This window comes from Halichoeres trimaculatus, unplaced genomic scaffold (genome assembly GCF_033239565.1).
Source record: "Halichoeres trimaculatus isolate MK-OKI-2021-1 unplaced genomic scaffold, fHalTri1.1 fHalTri1_scaffold_11, whole genome shotgun sequence".
NCBI classification, from domain to species: Eukaryota; Metazoa; Chordata; class Actinopteri; order Labriformes; family Labridae; genus Halichoeres; species Halichoeres trimaculatus.
The window spans coordinates 31,269,215-31,290,712 of record NW_027437189.1 but is presented as its reverse complement, the minus strand read 5'-3'; the positions used below and the strand labels follow the sequence as shown (position 1 = coordinate 31,290,712).

At 39.7% G+C, this 21,498-nt stretch overlaps 3 protein-coding genes across 3 annotated transcripts; 2 read left to right on the top strand and 1 right to left on the bottom strand.

Moving 5' to 3' along the window:
* The first annotated feature begins 90 nt into the window (after positions 1-90).
* Positions 91-6,374, top strand: hyal3 (hyaluronidase 3). Its single transcript, XM_074682078.1, has 6 exons — positions 91-384; positions 1,141-1,576; positions 5,086-5,233; positions 5,476-5,596; positions 5,702-5,791; positions 5,863-6,374. Exons 1-6 carry the CDS (start codon positions 112-114, stop codon positions 6,124-6,126), a joined length of 1,332 nt encoding a protein of 443 aa, XP_074538179.1. The 5' UTR covers positions 91-111; the 3' UTR covers positions 6,127-6,374.
* A 479-nt stretch (positions 6,375-6,853) lies between these two features.
* On the bottom strand, positions 6,854-8,984 carry LOC141798978 (uncharacterized). The gene is made up of 3 exons (XM_074680989.1): positions 8,498-8,984; positions 7,128-7,346; positions 6,854-6,990 (listed from the first exon to the last, which is right to left on the bottom strand). The coding sequence occupies exons 1-3, from the start codon at positions 8,631-8,633 to the stop codon at positions 6,854-6,856; spliced, it is 492 nt and encodes a 163-aa protein (XP_074537090.1). The 5' UTR covers positions 8,634-8,984.
* A 1,920-nt stretch (positions 8,985-10,904) lies between these two features.
* On the top strand, positions 10,905-19,913 carry amt (aminomethyltransferase). Its single transcript, XM_074681649.1, has 9 exons — positions 10,905-11,212; positions 14,033-14,200; positions 14,314-14,394; positions 14,488-14,619; positions 14,697-14,775; positions 15,315-15,460; positions 17,364-17,544; positions 17,842-17,997; positions 18,766-19,913. The coding sequence occupies exons 1-9, from the start codon at positions 11,075-11,077 to the stop codon at positions 18,939-18,941; spliced, it is 1,257 nt and encodes a 418-aa protein (XP_074537750.1). The 5' UTR covers positions 10,905-11,074; the 3' UTR covers positions 18,942-19,913.
* The last annotated feature ends 1,585 nt before the right edge of the window (positions 19,914-21,498 follow it).

The window sequence follows — 21,498 nt, the reverse complement described above, 5'->3', positions numbered from 1 at the left end:
ATGTAATGACTGATGACAGAGCAAACAAACAGTTGAAGTCCTTCTGTATGTTTGATCATTTTGCTGTTTCATCAAAAAAACTTTTCTCCTCTGTCAGGACGAACAGCAGCCATGATGCTGTTACACCTCCCTCTCCCCTCTCTCCTCCTTCTCTTTCTCTCCTTACTCCCATCATGCACCTCTCTGTCCAGTATCCCCTCCTACTGTTCCACTCTTCCTGGAGGCCCCCCACCTGCTGATGCTGCAGCTCTGATCCTGCAGGGACAGCCCTTCGTGGTGGTGTGGAACATGCCCACAGCTCAGTGTGAGAAACACTACAACATCCGCCTGAACCTGGACGACTTCGACATCGTGGAGAACCAAAAACAGCGCTTCCAGGGACAGGTGACTGGGGTCTGTGGGGGAGGTTTAGTGTCACTTCTGGTTCATAGAGATGAAAATATTAGAGAAGCTCTCAAAATACGGTGTTAGCAGGAGAAATGTATTCAAAGTGCAAAAATTAAAAGTATGAAGTCACAGAAGAAATCTTTTCCCCAGTGAAAGTAATACCATTAAATCTTTAAGGTGTCAAGAGATTATTTCTGGTGTAACCCTGGTTCCAAAATTTAAGGCTGGAAATTCAAACTAGCCACAGTATCTGTTCAGATAAGCAGCCTTATACCTCTGATTATTTCCTTAAAAGCACTTAGACTGACTGCTCTGAGATATGTGGCTTTAACCCTTGAATCATATTGAAAAAAATTACATTGATTATATTGCTTGTCATATTGGCCAGTGCTGTGTAAATCCACTTGAAACAGTAAAAAAACAAACAGGTAAAACCAAAAACAGTTTTGTTTCTTGTTCTATTCAACTTCAAAAAAGAGACATACAATACATTTCCAAATGTTTTGTCACATTCCCCCTTCTGGCTTTTGCATATTGTAGCTCTACTTAAAACCTCATTAAGATCCAAATGTGCAAAATGCATATTCAAGCAATTTTTCAACTGGTCTCAAGATTTTGATTAGATCTGCATACCCATTCAAGTTAAAAGGGAATAAAAATAGAATATTGCACTGAATAAGATGTGACACAAGTTCATGACCCTCATTCAGAGTTTGGTGATTGTTTCCTCTGAGTAATGTTTTTCTTCTCCAGAACATGACCATCTTCTACCGGGACCGCCTGGGGAAGTATCCGTACCTCTCCAGAGATGGCAGGAAGGTGAATGGAGGAATACCCCAGCTGGGTGACCTCTCAGCCCATCTCTCCCTCACAGCGACGCAGATCTCCAGCCTGCTGCAGCCACACTTCAAAGGTTTGGCTGTCATCGACTGGGAAGAGTGGCAGCCGCTGTGGGAGAGAAACTTTGGAGCCAAGATGGAGTACAGGAGGCTGTCCAAGCTGCTGGTGAAGCAGGAGAGACCTGATCTGTCCAAGAGAGCAACAGCATCCCAGGCGAGGTTGATGTTTGAGGAGAGGGCTCGGAGGTTCATGGAGGAGACGCTGAAGGTGGCGCTCAGGGATCATCCCAGAGGACTCTGGGGCTTCTACGGATTCCCTGGCTGCTTTAATAGGCACAAGAGAGAAACAGGTAGGAGGAGCAGTTCAACTGTGAAAGAGGCACCGTGAGTGATGGGACCTCACATTGTTCGGATGAGGAGAATAGAGCCTCTTGTTTATTTAAAGTTTAGGAAAACATCCCTTTAAATGACTAGCAGGGGGAGACTCCACGGGTTGCTCACGTAGGTCTGGAAATGATTACAGTATGGTCACTTTTGTTCATAAACCATGAACTACAGACTTTATTATGTGAGTTTATAAAAACCTAGTGATGTCAAGGTGGCTACATTCTCTCCTCTACACTGTAAAAAAAAAACAAATCTGTAAAAAAAAAAAAAAAAAAAAAAACTGTAAAAGCTCTGGCAGCAAAGTTTCCAGACAAATACTGTAAACTTACAGTCAAACACTGTCAAAAGATGGAACTACACTGTAAAAAATTTCACCGTAAAATTACAGTAAGTTACTGGTTAATAATTGCATTACTTTCACAGCAAGTTGCTGTTAATATTTTCACAGCAATTTACCATAAGTAATTCACAGTAGTTTACTGTAATTGTTTCACAGTAGTTTACATTAAAACAACAACACTTTACTGTTAATTCAAAGTTGCCAGGCCCGAGGAATTACCGTAAAACAGCACAAGCAGCCTATGCTGTGGTGCACAACCAGGCAGCCAGGCAGCCAAGACAAGCAGCCTATGTCATGGAGCACAGCCAGGTAGCCAAGCAACCAATGTCACTGTGCACAGCCAGGCAGCCTATGCTGTTGAGCACACACAGCCAGCTAGCCAGCGCAGCTGGTCCATGCCATGGAGCACAGACACACTGGCCCTGCGTGGTATCTTAATGTGCATCAGGGTCTCATATCCACAGTGTTGCCTCCTCACCCATGGTTTTCCTTTTGGGTTTTGCAGATTATTGAGTTGAAACAACTAAAAACTTTAAGTTGGACAGATGCAAAATGTTGATTTGAGAAGAATTAAAATATTTAGTTTATTTGACCTATTAAGTTGTGTTAAATGAACTAGTTTATTTCATTTCAAAGAACTTAATTTATTTAGGTGTGACCAATTGAAGCAATTCATTTAAGTTGGTCCAACTACTTCTTTTTATTAGTTGTACTAACGCAGAATTTCAAGTTGACATGATCCACAAAAATACATCAGAAAACTTAATCTAAAAATTTCGAGTTGGATTGATTAAAAAAATTACATCACCTCTACTGACTAGAGATTCCCTTTTTACAGTGTAAGCTGACATACAGTCTTTGTTTCTAACGTGATCTAAAAAAAATTTTGTACTCCTATTATTGACAAAGGAACAGTTTACATCTGTGCTGGGAGCTGGCCCACACGGTGACGCGCTTCATGGCCTCTGATGTGCGCCCCGATGGTCAGTCTGTTCTCCTGGTTGCTGAGGTAACAGAGGCTCCGACCGTCTCCGCTACCGGGTCTTTCCAGCACACTTTTTCCGTGCTGGCATGGATCATCCAGACCAGTCACTGCGCCTCGGCCGCAATAAAAAAGCGTCAGAAAAGCAAATAAAAAAGCGTCAGAGAAAAGAGGAATTAATATGGTGAACTTCACACCAGTTCAAAATGACAATATGTAGATAAAGCAAAGGTGGAAAACAAGGGTACAATAACTTGACAGAATATGTTAAACTTACTTTGGTGGCATCAACCTTCAAAATGTTGAAAACCTGCTGCACGTCCCACAATTCAGTTCATGGAAATTGCTGTGTTTTTGCAGTGGATAGTCTTAATACAGCATTTCATGGTGAAATAATGCAATAAAATGCTGTAAAATCCTGGTAATAATTGAAACAGCAAATATCACAGCAGTTGACTGTAGTAATACTGTTTTATTTGAAAATTTTAAAATTACAGTCTTATATTGTAATTATTACAGTTAAGTCCTGTAAAGTTGTAATACAGCAATTTACTGTGAGAAAATACAGTGAAATATTGTGAAATCCTGGTAATTTTTTACAGTGTACATGAAGTATCTGTCAAAATAAAGCACTAGATTTTACAGTCAAAATAGATTAAAACACAGTATTTCATAGTTTATAAATGTCTGTTATACTCTAAGATAACATATAAATTCAGTCAAAACACATTCAAATCAGATTTCTTTAAGGTTAATCTGTAATTTTATGGTATAATTTATTTACTCTAGGAAACAGTCAAATCAATCTACAGTAATATCCTGTGAAAAGACTATTTTTCCCATGTACAATAACAAATTTGTAATGTATAAAGATGAAACTAAAGATACATGTCTGCAGATTTACAGTATAACTATGTAATTGTAGAGAAAAATACCATTATCCAATAGGTTTTTCCTTAATTAATTAGTACAGTTGAACACCTTCAATATAGTGACATTGCATAGAGTTCTGCAGAAAAATAGTGTTATTTTACAGCAAAATACTTTTTGTTGTAATGGTGTTTTGTAACCATGAGTGAGGAGGGAACACAGAGGATATAAGTCTCTGCTGAACGTTATAGTATTGCAATGGGGGAACATGCTGTTTGTGTGACACTGCATGGACCAGCTGTGTAATTTAAACCGCATCAGTATGAAAAACTGACCACCATTGCAAAGACCATCAACGCATCATGTTTATAAAAAACAAAACACAATGTAAAAATCACTGGGTATACAGGGTCTGCACAATGGAGCACAGACAGCCAGTCTGCCCTCTGGAGCGCAGACAGCTGGAAACTTTGCTGTAAGTGCCTTCACTGTTTTCTTTACAGTGCAGTCTATGATTGTTGCCCTCTGAATTTAAAGGTACTGATCTCCACAGAGTAAGATATAAATGAAGACTGCATAACTTTTTATAAGTTTACTTTAGGTCAAAGCAGGAGGGGCTGTAAAGGGTTTCTAAGTGATCCTGAAAAAGGCTCCCTCTTAGATATATGCTAATATATAATTGTAATCCACACTTTAAAATGAGATTATCAGCACCAATATATGCTCTTTAGCTTTGCAATTGGGTCGAGAAAGACCGGATTGACTTACGGCACGTCTAGGTGTCTATGACGACACTACGCTGGCTGACAAAGTTTAATGGTTAAAAGAAAGATCTATGTTTTTCTCTGCTAAAAATGATTTCTGTGATTAATTTTGTAGTGATGGTGGACACTAGAGCCTAACTGTTAGACAGAAGAGTAGAAGAAAGCTAAACGGGAGAGTGGTACAGCCCGAGCTAAAGGCTAACAGTACTAAACTATGGATCAAACTTACAAGTTTGACTTGTTGACATCTTCCACACTGTAGTGCTACATAGCTGTATTGATAAATACCTTACCTTGCCGAGTTGTATCTGGTAAAAAGTTGTCTTGTACATTGAAAATTTGTTTCATTATTGTGCGTGAGACTCTGGGTCAAAAGGTGGCGATGCAGTCCAACTAAGACAGATTCTCCTCTCAGCTTCTTTAAAAGTCAAAAATGTTTTTTTTTAAGTGATTGTTCAAATGTTAATATTTTTAAAGTGATGAGTGTGTCTCTTCTTGTTTTATGTGTGTGATCAGATAAGATCTACACAGGACGCTGCCACAAAGGGACCAAACAACAGAACGACCGTCTGTCGTGGCTGTGGCGTCAGTCCACTGCTCTCTATCCCAGTGTTTATCTTCCACAGAAGCTGGCAGGATCCATGGATGCAGCTCTGATGGTCAGGTACACAGAAGCTGGGTTTGCTCACTTTTAAACAGTTTGAGAAACTTTAGATAAAAAGTTCTCATCAGTTCAAAAAACAGCATATTTGAGCTGTAAAAGAATAATATCTAACGTATTTTCCTCAGGGAGTAACTGTATTGAAAATGACACTATTTTAAAATCATCTCTTCATTTTATTTTGGTGTTTTCCTCTTCCTTTAAAGCATAGATAAGTAAATATAGATATTTTCTCCTCCTCTCAGACACAGACTCCTGGAGGCCTTAAGAGTGGCGTCAGTTTGGCGCCACAACACCAGTCCTACTCCACCAGTCCTTCCCTATGCTAGGCTAGCCTTCGCACACACTCTCACCTTCCTCAACAAGGTGTGTTACCACTACTCAGAAAACACACACACATATGTGCATATACATACTGATTTGTGAGCTTTTTAGTACACGCCAACATGTCTTCCACGTGTTTGTGAGCAGACAGATCTGGTCCACACTCTTGGGGAGAGTGCAGCTCTGGGAGCTGCTGGAGTGGTGCTGTGGGGAGAGCTGAAATTCGCCAAGTCTAAGGTATGTCACATGTTTGTCAGTAATTCATTTAGTCATGTATGTGTTTTAACTCCCTCTTCTTCTCCCTCCAGCATCAGTGCCACCTCCTCAGGGACTATGTCCACACTGTCCTGGGTCCATTCATCAGGTCTCTGAGGTCTGACGCTCAGCGGTGCAGCCTACAGCTTTGCAGCGGCAATGGACGCTGCGCACGGCGATGCCCCAGTTCAGGTCACATGATGTCTGTGGCATCAGATCCTAATCAAAGTAAACACTTTGTGTGTAGGTGCTACCAAGGCTGGACTGGACAGGGATGTCAGGACAAGAAGGAAACAAGAGGAGCTAAGAATGAGTAACCTCAACTTTGTCTGACTTTCTGGAATTAGCTGTTCAATCAATTATTACTTTTAAAGCTTTTCTTTTCTTTTCTTTTTTTTTTTTTAAACCACTATGATGTCTGCCAAATCTGCAGAAAGAAACCCCAACATTCAGAAACTTGTAGATTTACAATCCGGTTTGGAGTCATTTAAAGTTATCAATCCTGTCAGATTTGGTTCTTCTGTGAAACTGGTGAAAATGGAAGTATGCTGTCAAAAAGTAATAAAACAGGCCACATAAAGAAAAACAAGGTGCTTTCTTTAATTGCTTTCAATAAGTTTATAGTTTGAATCAGAGCCTGCAGCTCACAGAGATGCACAGTGTTAACACTGAGACCTTCTCATGCAACATGAGTGACACTGCAAAATAACAACAGATGGTAGACTTTTATAGCGTGCGTGTCATTTAAAGACATTTTGAGGGACACCAGATACTATGCCTCCATTCATTTAATCCAGCCAGCTTTACAGCTTTGATGACGATGATGATAATGATGATGAAGCTGTCACAGGACAGAACAGTCAGAAGTGCTTTTCGTGTGAGAGGAAACATTTTCAGAAACCAACCAACATTGGTTATATTTCATCCAGAGTAACAGGTATCAGACGTTTGACAAATTCTCCTCTTTAAGGAGTGATTCCCTATCAAACACTTTACTGCAATGTGAAGAATCTTATTCCTGTTATTGGAGATAAATTAGTATCTTCATGTTCCTGCTCTCATGGACGTCAGGTTTTGTCTCAGGGCCTGTAGTTCTTGGATCAGCAGTGACAGCTCTTTGGCTGTGGCTTCTTTCTCCCTCACTGCCTCTGTCAGCATCTGGATGGCTCCGCCCTGCTGGACTGGAGGAGACAACAGATAAATGCCTCAGTGTTCTTTACAGGAAATTTCATTACAGAAGAATGCCCTATAACCTGGGAAACAAAATGTTGAAATTTTCAGTAAATATTGATATTATTATGATGAATGTGACCTTTACCCAAAAAGTAGAAGATGAGTAACACTGTTAACAGAAGTAAGGTGATGATAGCACAGCCCATAGCGTAAGCGTGTGATGAACTCGGTGTTAACATGTCCTGTAGACGGCTTTGCCATTTGCTGCTGATTGGGCGTCCTCTTTGATTGACAGCTGCCACGTCACAGGTGAAGACATTCCCGTTAGGGGAAGGAGTGTAAGCAGGACGAGGAGGCCTGATCACTGAAATGACAGAGAGGAGTCAGAGTGTTAAGAAGGGTCTTACTGGAGTGTGGATATGTAAAAAAGGGGGATTCTTGGCCCTAATGATTATGAAGCATTCTTTTAGCGTAAAGTGTACTTTAATTTAATTCACTATAACAATTCATTCATAATCAGCAAACACAAAGTTAAAATGCAGTGTGAAAATTCAACTAAAACAGTCTGAGTATACTGTGTGATCTGATTGGATTAACTGCTTTCACTGAAAACGGGCGATGCGCATGTGCAAAAAAAAGGTAAAGGTAACGTCACCTAGCGTCGGGGACAGGTTTAAAACTGATGCATCTCCACTGCAAGAGAAATATTTTTTTATTATTATATATATTATTATATTTTTAATATTTATTTTTACTCAACCGAATGCACACAATGTGATTGGATATGAACTGTTATGTGCCTTACAGTTTGTAACTAAACATATATCAATAAAAAAAAATGAAAAAAAATGAAAAAAAGAATCGGCCGAGAAAGTTTGAGGAAGAAAAAAATAAAATAATAATAAAAAAATAATAATAAAAAGATAAAGGGTCAATTTTTTGAGGTGCCACGTGCACTCAAACCTGTCTTAAAAAAATTTAATAGACAGTAGGCAAACTTCCCGTCCTACGTCAGGACATGGATTCAAACTTTAGATTTCCTTAATCGATCCTGAGTATATTTTTTTGTGTCTGAGTTGGGAGATGAGGCTATAGCTACCTTTCGTCTGTATAAGAGATTCATTTTGGTGTCATTTGTGTGTGTTTTTACAAATTTATGTTTGCATGTGTTTCCTCTGCCTTTTTTGTCCTGTGGTTGTTGGCACACACATTGCTGTTTGTTTTTTAATGTTGGCTGTGTTTGGAGTGTGTGCATGTACCCTTTTAATGGTATTAAGCTGTGTGTCCTTTCTGTGTGTTTATGTAGCTTTTAACCTAAGATTTTTTTACATAACTTTTTTTTTTTTTAATTTGTGTACCTTAAATTTGTGTCTATTAGCTTGGCCTGGGTTTACAGTGTGTTTGTACCTTTTTCATTTAGGATCTGTGTATACCCCCTTCTCATAGAACTCTTCTTCAAAACCGTACTGTTTGTGTATTTGCTTTTTGTGGTGTTTTTAGAGAGTTTGTGTGTACCTTTTTGGCTGTTATCGTGGTGTGTTCTGTGGAGGTCATTGATGGAGTCCACAGAGTGGAGCTCAATCTCGGTGAGGTCTCTTTCACTGACCCTGTAGAACTGAGGGGTGGTCTGGGAGGAAGGAGGTCTGGACATTTTGCCTCCTCTTGATGGATCTTCACACTGTCTTCAAGGTGAATACACCCAAAGGCTTCAAAAGCCTTTTTAAGCTTTAACTCTGCTGCTTTCTACAGTACCAGTACCCTACGGCCATTAAAGATGAGCATTTAAAGAAAACATTTAAAGCTTGTATCATTCAAGTTCACATCGTACACCTGTGTTTATCAATCAGGCAAATAGATCTACTGAATATTCACAGGAATTTATTCACAAGTCTTCCTTAAACTTGGCAGATACTTTCATCTGCTCTGTCTTTTTGTTTCAGTTTTATCTAATCTAAGCCTCTAACCCCTAGGGGGCGATGTACAGAGGCTGGGAAACGTCTGTTTGTTTCTGAAACAGAAGAAAAGATGAGGATTAGAAGATATTTCACCATTCAGATTAACATAGAGGAGAGAGTCAGCATGCAGAACTTTATCCTGTGAGAGGCTAATGTGACATATCATCTCAGTTTCTATTTGAAGACAAACAAACCGGGTCATTGAGGAGCTGGTTTATCACTCTATTAATAGAGCTGGTTGACAAACCCATAAAGACACAGTGTTACTGGAGTTTGAATCACAGGACAAAGGACACGACAGGCTCCTATCTAATGAATGAATAGATGATTAACTGGATTATTACAGCCTGAATACCACACTGACAGATACTGTACTCAAGAGACTCTGCTGTGAGACCTTATCTGATCTGCTGGATTTAAAGAAAAGCAGAAAAAACACATTTTTTTTTCCCTTCAAACTTACCTTTAGTCACCATGAACAGGAGGAATGTTGCACTTTATCCGTGTGTGTTCTTGTTCCTCAACTTAGACACAACAAATCTGTGCACCCTCAGAGCAGAGTTAAACAAAGTCCACACAAGTTATCCAGAGAGAAAGTTGTCCAGAAAAAGTCAAACAGTTTCAGCAACGAAGGAAGAATTTCAGTTAATTATATCCGTTTGTGTTAAAAAGGGGAAACTTGCTTCAGGGTCCTCGTGAGTGTCAGAGCATGTGTGTCACTGAGCAACTGCAGGACGCCCCACCGGCTGCCTCCCTTTGCTAAGTATGTTTATGTGTGTGTCCATGTTCCCATTTAGCCTACCCTGGTTGCCCTGCTAGAAGAGTGGAGAGAGACAGAGACAGGGAGTGGGAATAACTGGGTGGGGGGCGCATTTCAGTCCCATCCAAACACACACACACACACACACACACACACACACACACACACATACACACACCCAACCCTGCAGGCCCTCAAGGCCCAAAATAGCAGAAGACACATGGGGGTATTATTAGTTCCCCAGGCCTAAGGATGACCCATGATCTGGGTGGAGGGCATTCAGATAAACAAACACACATATGCCCCAAAATGTTGATAAAACACTAACTCATTGATTCACCTTTTTCCCCAGATAGTATTGAACCTTTTCAGGCCTTGGTTCTTATGAGAAGGAGACAACAGAATTGGTGGTGCCACTACCAGCTGACAATACATTATCAAACGTTTTACCCAGCTACCATTTTGCCCAGCTACCAATTTAACACATGGGTGGAAGACGTACTAAATGTCAATTGGTGTAACTGATGATCCTCATAATAAATCTGATATAGCACACAATGTTTACTATGAATATGATTTTAGCAGTCCACTAAACATGAAATTTAATATGATTTGAACCAATTAACCCAAATATATATATGGAAAAAATATTGATGTCTGCAGCATACTGACTTGCTCAGTACAGCAAAATCCATATCATCAAGTTTGCAAATGAAATATTTTAAATATTACTTTGAGATGATATTCCAAAACAAATAACTTGTTTCATCAGTACAATTGCATACATTTCAGGAAGGCAAATTATTTAATGCTTGTCATAATTTTATGGTTACATTTGACAATTTAATGAGTCTAATTCATTGAGTAGTTGAAAATGGTAGAAATGTCACAAAAATAGCCACAGAAGGGCAAACAACACATTTTAAACAAACATCTACAAGTTTGAAGCAGATTTTGAAACCAACCCTCATCTTTCACTGTTCTACATCATCAAGCTGACACCAACAATCTTTAGATGATTTAATTGTCAGAAAAAAGAGAAAATCTCTGGAACCAAGAAAAAATAGTCCCTTCTTGATGGTGGGTAGCGCTGCATGTTCAATATTATAAGGAAAGGTTTTAAATAAGAGTTGTTTGATTAAAAATACTACATTTAAAAAAAGTTTTGAAGCTCCCACATGTCCAACAGTCGCATTGACTTCATTTCCCATAAGTCTTTGCGCCTGTATTGCTGCCGCTTCATGTGTTTTTGCCCTGAACGCAGTAAATCCAGAGTGTGGAGTCCAAAGAGTTTAGCAACACGGCGGAAGTGTCGCCTGTCCGTGGTGTGTGTGTGAGTGTGTGTGTGTGAGAGGCTTCAGCGGGGACTCAGGCGGCATGATGTGGGCTCGTTTGCTGGTCGGAGTCGGGGGTTCGGGGCTCGGGCTGCGGGCTTCCAGGGATGGTTTGCTGCGGGTCTCCGGGGCTGGGTGTGCGGGGAAGAGGCAGCAGCAGAGACAGGCTTCAGGCTCTGAGGTGAGTGGACCATGGAGTGTCGCTGCACGGTGGTCCAAAGGGCTGGAGCTAAAGGCTAAATTACGGTGTTTACATCAGCGTGAAAGTGATGCAAAACAGAATTCATGCTTCAAAATTTGAGTTGAAAGAGTTTGTAAACTTTGAGCAATATTGGACCTACTTCTCTGTTAGAATAATCTGTACCAAAGAGAAAATCAGAACTGCACTGTGAATCTGTCAGTGCATGTTTCAGAGCAGAACTCAGCTGCAGTCATTTCATGCAGATATAATGCACATCTGTCCCAGCAGACTGTTACCCTCCCTGCCTCACTTCACAAGGCTGCACTGGATGATTTCATTAAACCATCTTGTGACTGACCCTACAGTACAGTCAGATCTGGATCAGACTCTGCTTCCTTAATTAGAAGCTTACATTCAGCAATACATTCATGTTTTTCTATTTTTAAGTTCACAGTATATCAGTAATATCACTCTGACTGTGTGATCATGAGTGAATCATCAGTAGGTCAGCTAACATTTATCTTCAAGTGCTCTAAACACCAAAGAGCTGAAAGAACTAAGTCCTTCTGACCAGGTTGAGCACCCTGGTCTGTTTTATTTCATCCACGTGTGTTTGTGTGCATATTACGACAGAATAACCACTTTTTGTCTATTCTTCAGAGTTTTCACTGTCTTGAGACTGAAGATAGTTTTGTCAAAGAAATTTAGAGTCATGAAAAGTGCCGACACACACTATCTCTGAAAACACTGATAAGCCCCCTTGTACCAGCTGGTTCAAAGGTCGGAAGGGCAGAAAGAAACAGAACAGTGAATAATGAGTAGGGAAAGGCGTCCAGATATGAAGAACTTCATTTTGCTGAGAGTAACTTGTGTTCTATAAAAGAGTTTCTCGACGTTAAACTACTTTGGGGCATGTTTGTTCATATATCTTCCTCACATACAAGTGCAAACTTTTTTTTGGTCCATAAACTGAAATAAGAAGACAGACCCATGTTAGTTATTGGTTATTGCTGTGCGTGTTTCAGAAGCTTTGTGAGTTACTTGACTAAATGGAAAGTCTATGTTGGTGCCATGTCCCCATTTCAACTTTCACTTGATAAAAGTTGCAAACAGGGTGTACCTGATAGCTATTTTTCTTGTTTGTTTTATTTTGTTCTATGTTCCTTGGCGGGCTCCATGGTGGTGCAACGGTTAGCGCTGCAGCCTCACAGCAAGACGGCCACCACTTCAAATCCTCTTTCCGCCTTTCTGTGTGAACATGTTTGCATGTTCTCCCCATGCATGCGTGGGTTCTCTTCGGGTACTCCGGCTTCCTCCCACAGTCCAAAAACATGGTCATCAGGTTAATTGAACACTCTAAATTGTCCGTAGGTATGAGTGTGTGAGTGAATGGTTGTCTGTCTCTGTGTCAGCTCTGTGATTGGCCTGCGTCCACTCTGAACAGGATAAGTGGTTCAGAAAATGAATGGATGGATGTTCCTTGGACTAAGGTCATAGCTCAATCTTGACAATATCTTGCCCCAAAACACAAAAATGCAGAGAAAGAAACACAGAAACGCTGAGGGAGTGAAGACGCTGTTGTAAGCATGCCAGGCCTGTTGTCGGCGTTACAACTTTTTTGTCCAGAAGCAACTTTTGGTAGATCTCCACCAAAGTAGTGTTGGGCCGATCATCTGGTGTATTGGTGAATGCTAAGAGCAAAAGTGGAGCAACCTATGCTCATTTTGTATAAAGACAGTCAGTAGATTGAACAGATTGAGCAGCACAAGCACAACACGGTAGTTTGCGATGATCGTAACAATGGTACTGTTGTACTGTTGTATGCACCTGCGCAAAGCATAACAACATCATTTCCACTGAAAACAATGGGTTGCTGTTTACGCAGCAACGGTGGCAACAGTGTTTTAGAAAAAATCCACTCCAGAGGACATTTTCAAAAGCTTGCGTTTTAGGTCAGCTAAAACTCTGTTTCCGTGTTAAGGAGTGTTCCCTTAGACTTCTGGACGAAAACGTCTCGCTCCACTTTCATAGGCGGAGCAGCCTTTTTTGATAAGCAAAGCTGCGTGCGCATCAAAATACTTTTGTTTCACCTGAAGAGGTAGAGATATTCTAACAACCATGGCAGCTGTAGCTCTCAGTGTATTCATTTAAATATCTGCCATGGTGTTTGTTTGTCGCGTTTTAGCCATAGACTGTCTGAACACAGTGACCCTATTATTTATCATGGTCATCTACTTCTTCCGGCTGAATGCTGAGGCTTAATGAGACCTACTGAGTCCTGTGCAGTCAGATAGCAGTCACATGATCTGGGTGTGTCCGTCGAGCTATGCTTTGTCCGATTTTGATCCAGCTAAGCTGTTTACATGCATTTTAATAGTCTGATCTCGTGCTAAGCTCATAGTCCAATTTTTGAAGCTACATTTAAACGTACTGAGTGAGAAAGTTGGAGTTCCCCTTTTTATTTGCTGGTGTGCAACTTTTTGTTCTATATTTTATTTTAAATGTCATGTGTTCTGCTTTTTTTTTCTTGAAGTAGTTTTGATTTTTTTTTCTATGAGGTTGCTGTGCATTTGTTCAAAATCTTCCTCTGTACAGTCACTGATGCTTTGATAAAACAATGCCCTGAGTTCTGAGATCATTTTTGTCAAGGAGACAACAGGAACAGATGCATTTTCAACCAGGATATTTGTTTTTTTTGTCCATAATAACTGCAATTGTAACTAAATATCCAGTTAAGAAATGTAAACAAATACAAAAAAAGTTATTATAATGTTCCCCCTTGCAATAGTAATCAGTTTAACAATGTTCTGTTTTCCCCAGGCTGCGCTGAAGAAGACCCCACTGTTCGACTTCCACAGAGAACATGGAGGGAAGATGGTGGAGTTTGCCGGCTGGAGTATGCCCGTTCAGTACAAAGACAGTCACATCGTGTCACACATGCACACCAGAGAGCACTGCTCCATCTTTGACGTCAGCCACATGCTGCAGGTCAGACCCTGAAACAACAATCAATTAAAAAAATATACTGTACACAGACTCACATAAAAATCAGAAATGAAACACATCCAGACCTTATTGTCTCATTTGTCTTCTCCTGTCAGACCAAAGTCCACGGCAGAGACCGGGTGAAGTTCATGGAGTCTCTTGTAGTTGCAGATATTGCAGAACTCAAAGACAACCAGGTAAGGAGACATGTTTTTAAGTAACTTTATAAAAAGAACTGTTAAATATCCCATCTGAGCACCCATTAGCCCCCTCTCCCCCCCACCCTTCAGGGCACCCTGTCCCTCTTCACCAATGAGAAAGGAGGGATCATGGATGACCTCATTGTGACGAAGACAGACCAGGGCTACCTCTACGTGGTCTCCAACGCTGGCTGTGCTGACAAGGACTCTGCTCATATGAAGGTGAGCTAACACAGACAGGGTAAGCAGGGGTCTGATACACCAACAGAAACAGTCTGACGTGTGTGTTTTCCTCACAGGCCAGACTGGCAGAGTACAAAGCTGCAGGTTTTGATGTGGATCTGGAGTTCCTCGATGAAGCACTGATTGCTCTGCAAGGTGAAAGAATCTGTCTCTTACTCTCTGTCTTGTCTTTTCTGGTTGTCAGGCGTGTTTTTTTCCCTCCAGTGTGTCTAGTATCACCTTCTATTTCTAATGCAGATTTTCTCTTTTTTCCATCAATTTTTAAAGAACTATTGAACTCCTTATTTATTCACCTGTGTCGATTTCACTCATGTCTAAAAGCCATTTGTACCTTTTATATGCATTCCTCTGTCTGCATTTACCAATCCTTCCTGCACTTTACTTAATGCTTTTTGCATGTTTGTCTCCAATACTCAGGTTTTTGACTACTTGGTTAGCATTTTAATATTTAGTGTTTCAGTGTTTTTAGTATTTCATTATCTAAGCAAATGTTTTTGTTTTTTAAATTTTTACCGGACATAGTATTTTATCTTCATCTTTGTTTACTGCTTTATGTACTTTTTATTGTTCTTCAGAGATTAATTGAGTTTTTTGAATTGAATTGAATTAGATTGAAGTGACACCTGGTATTTAATATTTTAGGTGGTTTTAATAGTCATGCTTTGTCTTATCAGGTCCCTCCATGTCCCAGGTGCTACAGCAGGGGATGAAGGAGGACCTGAGTAAGCTGACCTTCATGACCTCCACCTTGGCCACTGTGTTTGGTGTTCCTGGCTGCAGGGTAACACGCTGTGGTTACACCGGAGAGGATGGAGTGGAGGTCAGAAACTCTTTCATATCTGTCTTCACTTTTTATCCTGTTTTCTTTAAGGACTTTGAGAAGAGATGAAGAAAACAAATTTGTATAAACTGGATAATAATTCCAAAACTGCCAACTGACTTAAATCAAGCAATGTGTGAGTTTAAGGTTCAGATTGGATGGGGAAAAAAAAGCAAATCAGGGACAAGTCTACATCTAAACCAGGGCTCTAAATATTCACCAAATATGTGTTTAAGTTAAAGGTCCCATTTTCTGCTCCTTTTCTGCAGTTTGATATGGATCATTGATGTCTTCATGAAATGGTAGTAACATGTTTTGGTCCAAAAAGACAATAAATCAAGCACAGCAGCATTGTTTCCTGGCTCTCATAGCCCCTCTGTTCAGATCGCTCCGATTTAGTGGGCGTGGCCTTCATATGTAAATGAGCCACCGCTGATACCGCCCCGCTCTTCAGCGTCACTGAGAGCGGCGCCACGAGCTCCGAGTGCACAATGTTTAGAAAACAGTGAAGCTCGTTGTAACATTACAGGCTAAAACAACAGGCTAACTGCAGCTAAAGTTAGCATCCTGAAGCTAACACAGAGACAGGGGGGACACTGAGGAAAAGCTCTTACATCTGCTCCACAGCACACAGCATTTAAAATACTCACATTTCCAGGGTCCGAGGTTTGTTGGAGGATGGTTGGTAATGTGCCTGGATTCAGGACCAGTCTATTCGCTAGCCCTCTGTTGTACTGTCCTAAGTTGGAAAAGCAGTCTGCCGTGAAGTGACTAGCACACACATGCACAGTTTTACTGAGTGTAGCTGGCACATTTCCTTGATAAATGAACTCTAGCCACTTGGTCTTGTCTTCTCCTAAGATGGGAACTTCATGGAACTATGTGGCTGTTTATAGCCAAAAACAGAGCAGTGATGGCTCTTCAACTTTGGCATTCTCCTCCCCGCTGCTGGGGAGATATCTCTCCAGCAGCAGGAAGGGGGTTCGGGGGTATCTGCTCCGGTGGACCAATCAGGTCAGACTTGCTCCTGATTGGTCAAAAAAAGGACTCGCTGATGTCGGCAAACCCCGGAAATTACAAACTACTTGTTGTAGGTCAGGATTTTACATTCACAAGCACTACTAAGTACAGGTTTTGTCATTATCACATTTTGTGGGCTGGGAGGAAAGCCAAAGACCCACAAATTTCACTAGAAGACTTAATAAAGTGATTTTTGCGTAATATGAGACCTTTAAAATCTAGAACATTTTTTAGATATATAAATGAATCATTACAGCTCACTGAGCAGCTAGCATGGCTCATATAAAATGATTTATGACTAATAATGTAATATTTACTTGACTAATTTGACAAACTGTTTAAAAGAACATAAATGCCTGTGAAGATGATGAGTTTTTCTGTTTGACTTGCACACTCAGCTTCTGATTTGATGTGATTTAACACAACCTGCAGTCATAGAGCTGTTTTCAATTTTGGTTCAGTGTTATTTCTCTCTTCATTTATCTCACTTCTTTACAATCTTCTGTTTCGTTGTTACTCATCGTGATGAACCTTGTTAACGCTGCAAACACTCTCCAAATATATTTTATTTTTGTGAGGGATCTGCTGCCTGATTCTAGATGAACTGTTTACTACAAGGATTTCTCTTTTTTCACACATTATCAGCGCTCTGTGCTGGAGCTCTGTGCCTGGCAGGATGGATGTGGGTGGCTTTCTCTTAACAGAAGGGGTGTGGGCGTTTGCTTTAATGTCTCTGACTTGTTCTTATGTGTGAAAACCCTCACTGTATTATTTCTTTAGTGGAAATTTAGACTCATGTGAATGTAAGCTGCTTTGGCTGAATGCATCATGTTCTGAAGTGAGGAAAAAAAGTGTCTTGTCCGTCTGTTTCTGTGTACCTCAGATCTCCGTCCCTCGGCGCAGAGTGGTGGAGCTGACGGAGAAGCTGATGGAGAACAGTGAGGTGAAGCTGGCTGGTCTGGGTGCCAGAGACAGTCTGCGGCTTGAGGCCGGGCTCTGTCTCTATGGAAACGATATAGATGAGACCACCACACCTGTGGAAGCCACGCTAGTCTGGACCATAGGTGGGGTTGAAGTGTTTATAAAAGGCCGATCTATGAACTGAACCCATCTTTGTAAATGTTTCAGTTTGAGTGGTAACAAGTTATAAACAGTGTATGACTATGTAATAAAAGAATCACTCAGTCTGCTTTTTAGAGTTTTAGATTTTCAAGTTGTAGCTTTTGCTACAGCAGAGTTTGAAGCTGCAGCAAGATGTGAAGAAACACTTATAAAGTTATAGTGTGTTTGTTTCTAATTTATTTTTTCTTTTTCCCGTAGCAAAGTCTTAACTTGCTTTGCTCTTACACTCCTTCTCTTAGGAAAACGCAGACGTAAGAGTGAGGATTTCCCTGGTGCTAACATCATTGTACCTCAGATCAAAGCCAAAACAGCCAGGAAGAGAGTCGGTCTGGTGTCAACTGGTCCTCCAGTCAGACAACACACACCCATCCTCAGCTCTGAGGGGAAGGTCATAGGTAAGAAAGCAAACACTGGGGGTGGAAAGCAAAATAGAGCTGGGATCAACGTATAAAACTAATGTTTTTTCTTTATAAAAAGTAAAAGATCACTAGCAAGTCCAACAACCCTTCCATTTCAAAGCTATAATCGTACAACAGTGTGTCAGCCCCCTTTGGGAAAAACACAAAAATTAAACAAAAAGCAATAGATTAATAACCGGGGGAAAAAAAGTTGGAAATTAGTTAGAAAAAAATATATAAAAAAGGGAAAATTCACAATTTATTCCAGGCGGAAACGTAAAAAAATCACTTACCAAATTTTGAATACCATAATTACAAATTTTTGAGTGTAATCTTGGAAACTAATCATCTTATCTGGCTCTTTTATGTTTTTTTTTTGAGTAGCTTTGTTACCACTGTATTTCTGAAAAGTTATGTATTAATCTTGGCCTTGCCAGTGTTGGTCATGATCCTACCACCAGGGGTCCCCAAAGTCCGACATCTTCAAACCACACAAACTGTGGACTTACTAAAACCTTTGGTTTTCATTTCTGATTTATTTGTTTGAATTATAACAAAAGAAAATTTAGCATTACATTGAAGTTACCATCCACATTGAGATAAATCCCTGTGATTAGATGCAGATTGCTGGTCCCATTGTAAAGTGGTATGGTTAACATGAGTGTTTACTGAAAGCAGCCAAACATCAGGTGCAAAACTTTGAGAGTGAATTTAGAAATGTTTCATTTTTAGTTGTAGTCATCTTTTTTTGTTTTGTTTTTTTAGGTGAAGTGACCAGTGGCTGCCCATCTCCCTGCCTCAAAAAGAATGTTGCTATGGGTTACGTGGATGCTGCTTTTGCTAAGAACGGCACAGCCATCCAGGTCGAAGTCCGCAAAAAAGCAGTTCCTGCTACCGTCAGCAAAATGCCTTTTGTCCCTACCAACTACTACTCTGGATAAGAAGGACTGTTATTCAACATTTACACATGTGATCCACACATACTCGAGGTCATCTGATGGAAAAAAAAAACATCCAAAGAAGTAGAGTTTAATACAGAGCAGAGTATGAAACATGAAATCTGAAAGAGTTTGTCTCTAAAGCTCAGTCCTACAGGTAAACTGGCAGGTTGTTTGAGGACAGCAAGACTTTTTTTACATGTGTGGGACATATTTAAGAGCAGCAATTCATTTTATAAACATACACACACCTGCTGAAGGAATGCAGCATCCAGTAACATGTATGTGTCTGTGGTTGGGCAGTTAAAAAGAAGATGCAATAATGTGAGTTAGAGGGTTATTTAATGATGGTATAAGCCTAGATGATTAATTGTTAGTGTACTGTGTGGACACATTAACCCTTACATTTGATAGAAAATAGGTTTTTACTAATGATACTTCCCATTGTTTACTCTGTGCTGGACCAAAACAAAGATTTTCCAAATGGTTTCTTTGACACTAAATCACTACTTTAAATACAAAAGAGATGCATTTTGATTTACAATTTTGAACTTGGTTTGATCAGGAAAGTTCAAACAGAGCAAGCTAACAAGCCCTCCCCACACAAAACCATGACTGGGTTTTAAGGGAGTTCTGGTTGCTCCTTTGAGGTGTCTAAAACCTGATCTCAACACCAGATAGAAGCTGATCTGAATAGTTCTTTACAATGTTTATAACTTATTATTTTGATGCCACTAATGGAGAAGTCTACACAACATGTTTACCATGAAAAAACATCTTGTAAAATATGAACTAAAGCTTTCATCATTATGTGTGTTCTGCAAGGTACGCACTGAATGTGATTTCTCAGTTAATCTAGTATGTAGTCTTTCTTTTTGATTTATAGAAAATAACACCAAACTTAATGATGACATACTACTGACTCTTTGACAGCTTTTCTAAACTTGGTTCTTAAAGTGCACTTAGTACATCACTGTAAGTTTTGATACTTTACAGCATTTTATGTAAATGTTTTGAATAAATTTGATTCATTAAACTTAATCTTAACATCAGTTTTCTCTTAATTAAGTGTTGTGTAAAATAAAATTGCATTTGAATAACTGATAATCAAGCAGAACAAGAGCAACACATTTCATTTTGTGTCTCAAGATACAACGAATAGAATCAATAGCTTTTTCCTCCAAGAGCAAGTAGCACTCAGTAAATCAAGACATTTTCAGAGCTACAAAAAAAAAAAGATCACCTGTTTATTCACTGAGGCCTCCATCAGTACAGAAGCTTAATTAATGACTGCCTCAGTGCCTCACATCTTTTTAAGAAGTTTATAATTGCATTCCCACCCTGTGAAGTACCAGAGACAACATTTTCCTGCACTTTTTCCAGACCCCTGGAGCACTCAGTGCTTCTGCTTTAGACCAGTTTTTAAAAACTTTATTTCAGAGATTAGTAATGCACAAAACAAATACAGTCAGTATTCTAACAGCATGACTAAGCACACCAGCTAACAGCAGCTACACGTGAAAAGAAGCTTTGTGAATAGTTAGTGGGTGAAGAAGCAAAGAGAGTGGAATAGTTTCGAGGGTTTTCATTATTCCTGTTCAATCTCAAATCCATTTAGAATTAAAATATGCACATTCTTTTTAATGCTAATGTTGTAGTTAAAGTGAAATGAGTGGTACAGAGCTCTTTCTTTTTCTGATGCATTAAAATGTGAATATTAGAGGAAACCCAAAAAAGAAATGCGTGCATACAGATGAGCAGAAAAAAAGTATTTTACATATAATCTAGACTACTGGCATGTCATGGTTTGGTCCTTTCTAACATTTTGTAGACTGCAAGAAAAAAACTGTAACAGTTTTTAGCAAGATGTTTTTAGAACTATTATGAGGCTCCCATCTGTTTCTACAGCATTTTGAAGCAAATTCTCAACGGAAGCCAACACTGGAATGAAGCAGGCCTTGATCCTCCTCCTTATTAACAGATACAGAGTTGACATCCTGTCTGTCAGCTGAGCTGAGCCACTGGTTGGGTAAACTTGTGATCTTGATATCTTCTAAACTGCTTGTTAAAAAAAATCAACCTCTGCACAGTGTGTGCTGAAAGAAGAACAAGGTGCTTGGGCCCAAACTGTTGCTGTATGGTTATAAAGATCTAAGCCATCATGTTACAGTGTGACTGTTATGTTATTATGAAAAACTATAACAAGAAAAGTTTCGCATCACAATGCAATAGTTTTATCGGTTGCAATAAAGTGAAAATATCACGTTATGGCAGGAAAAAGATCTTGTTCTAACGAACTTTTCTCGTTAAAGGGTAATAGGGTAATACAGATTTTTGTTATGGAAGCAATATGGTTCTGTAAGTAGCCCATCAGCAAAAAAACTTTATGTTTTTATTATGGATTGTTATAGATTATCAAATCTTAAGAGAGCTAGATACTTTTTTATTTTGAAGAATCTGCTTTAAACATCCAGATAAATTTAGAGCAATAAGTCAGGAAATTTTTATTTATTTTAAGGGAAGAACGAAGTAGTGTTATTAAATTGTGATGATGCATGTC